General features: G+C 42.4%; 1 protein-coding gene across 1 annotated transcript in view; it reads right to left on the bottom strand.

The window, feature by feature from the left end:
• The window catches only part of LOC101857584, a gene marked incomplete in the record, with an annotated part of 6,892 nt that overhangs the window by 974 nt on the left and 3,857 nt on the right, over positions 1 to 2,061 (bottom strand). The window contains 1 exon segment of the mRNA XM_005104581.3: positions 1,329 to 1,553. Coding sequence (XP_005104638.2) covers positions 1,329 to 1,553 — 225 coding nt within the window.

Genomic DNA, 2,061 nt, shown 5'->3' with positions numbered 1-2,061 from the left:
ACACTCACACACACACACTCACACACACTCACACCCACCCACACACACACACACACACACACACACACACACATACACGCATACGCACGCACGCACACACACGCACGCACATACATGCATACGCACACACACGTTCGTTAGATGCTCTAGTCTTCAGCGTTAGGTGCCGTAAGAAGTACATTATTGTTTGGGTGTAGAATTTATTTTAACCTAAGTCAAACAAAGTACCAAAAATTGTCCAATCCCTGCAGATGGACATCTGATTAAAACATTCTCACTGACAGAACCTAGCCAGATGGGTGAGCAGCCACAAAAAACGAGATTAAAACTACCCGCGTTAAAAATGAATACCAATTCGGTAGTGCAAACTGACAAGATTCTTCTGTACAACTGTTTAGCGGGAGGCCAACTTCATCAAAAGTGCTGGCAGTTTAATTCATTTTGGCAAGTAAGAGTTTTACGCAACTCGTAACACAGTCAGGTCGTATAATTACCGAAGATTAGAAGTGTTACTAGAATACAAAATACAAACAAAAGAAGTGGGAGAGATAAGGACTATAGATCTCTGATAGGAAATAAGTAACCAATCACACCTGAGCATCCGCCAACCATCTGCGTTTTAACTCCAGTTGAAACTTGTTATACGTAATTGTTTGTAAACTACTACAAGTTAACCGTTTAAATGTTCATGAAGTTTTACGCGCTAATTTTTTTGCAGGCAGTAATAGGGAATTAGCTTCCTACAGATGAAAGTTGTTATACTAATGAGATAGCGTCGTAGGATGGTTTATTTTAGTAAAGAGAACCTCATTGACACAATAATGGCCACTGAGAGCTAGAAAAGGCAAGACTAATAGTCAGAAACAACAGAAGGAGAGTCAAGATATAGGACATACCAGCAGCCATCTTCAACTGGCCGCTGTAAAAACAAAGGCAAAAAAAGCGAATGTCAAGGGAGAGGGGGGGGGGAAGGATGAAGGAAGAAAGAAAAAGTGAGAGAGACAGAGAGAGAGAGGGGGGGAGGGAAGAGAGAAAGATACAGAGCAAAAGAGAGAAAGAGAACGAGAGTGGGAGAGAGAGAGAGAGAGAGAGAGAGAGAGAGAGAGAGAGAGAGGGAGGGAGAGTGGAGAAAGTGAGATGATACACAGAGAGAGAGAGTAAGAGAACGAGCGAGCGAGAGGGAGAGAGAGAGGGGGGAGAGAGTGTGAGAGAGAGGGTCGGGGGAGACGGAGGGAGGGAGGGATAAATAACGAAAAAGAGAAAACGTAGTAATGGAAATATAAGGACCAAAAACCTCCAGTGCATACGTGGAGGAGTCGCTGACTTACCCACCCCCCGTGGTCCTGTACCCGAGGACCAACCGCTGACGTCACCAGCTCCTTGCAGTAGGACACGAGATGGCGGAAGTTGTTAGAGTTACTCACGCATGCGCGTTCCGTGAGATCGAGGCAAAAGTAAAACATAACAATGATATCTTCCTCCAAGTTCTTCGAGTCAGACATCATAGAGAAGAGTAAGTCTGCAAGTTCGGACAGTGAGAAATCATCTCTTACCTGAAAAGGACAACCAACTGGAAATATAGTTGAATTAGACCTGCAATGTTTTGTTTTTGTACACATAATATAATTCCCATGCAATCACAAAAGTATGTCTTCATTTCTTAAAGCTGGGTGAGGGGTGGGGGGGGGGGGCTTCGGTCCACTATCACAACCCTGGACGCAGACGAAGAAAATGAGTAATATAAAATGAATAATTTTCGAACAAAGTTATTTCGTTTGTCTCCAAGTCATTAACTTGCATGTGTTGATCACTCTCCTGTGCTTGAGAACATGATCTTGAAAATGATAAAGTACACATGTAGGTAAACTTTGATAGACGAACCTAAACATTCACTAGCTGACAGAAAAAAAAATGAAACAAAGGACAGCAACAAAGAGAAAGCATCGGGTGATGAGGTATAATCTGTCAACTTAAAATTTGAACGTGTGATTATTATTTTTTTCGTAATCCGCTTTTGATCGAAATAAAGAACTTAATACAAAAAGTGTTAACACAGGGGGG

The sequence above is a fragment of the Aplysia californica genome, unplaced genomic scaffold, assembly GCF_000002075.1.
Source record: "Aplysia californica isolate F4 #8 unplaced genomic scaffold, AplCal3.0 scaffold00426, whole genome shotgun sequence".
NCBI lineage: Eukaryota > Metazoa > Mollusca > Gastropoda > Aplysiida > Aplysiidae > Aplysia > Aplysia californica.
The sequence above is the reverse complement of the archived record's forward strand: the minus strand, read 5'-3'. Positions and strand labels throughout refer to the sequence as shown.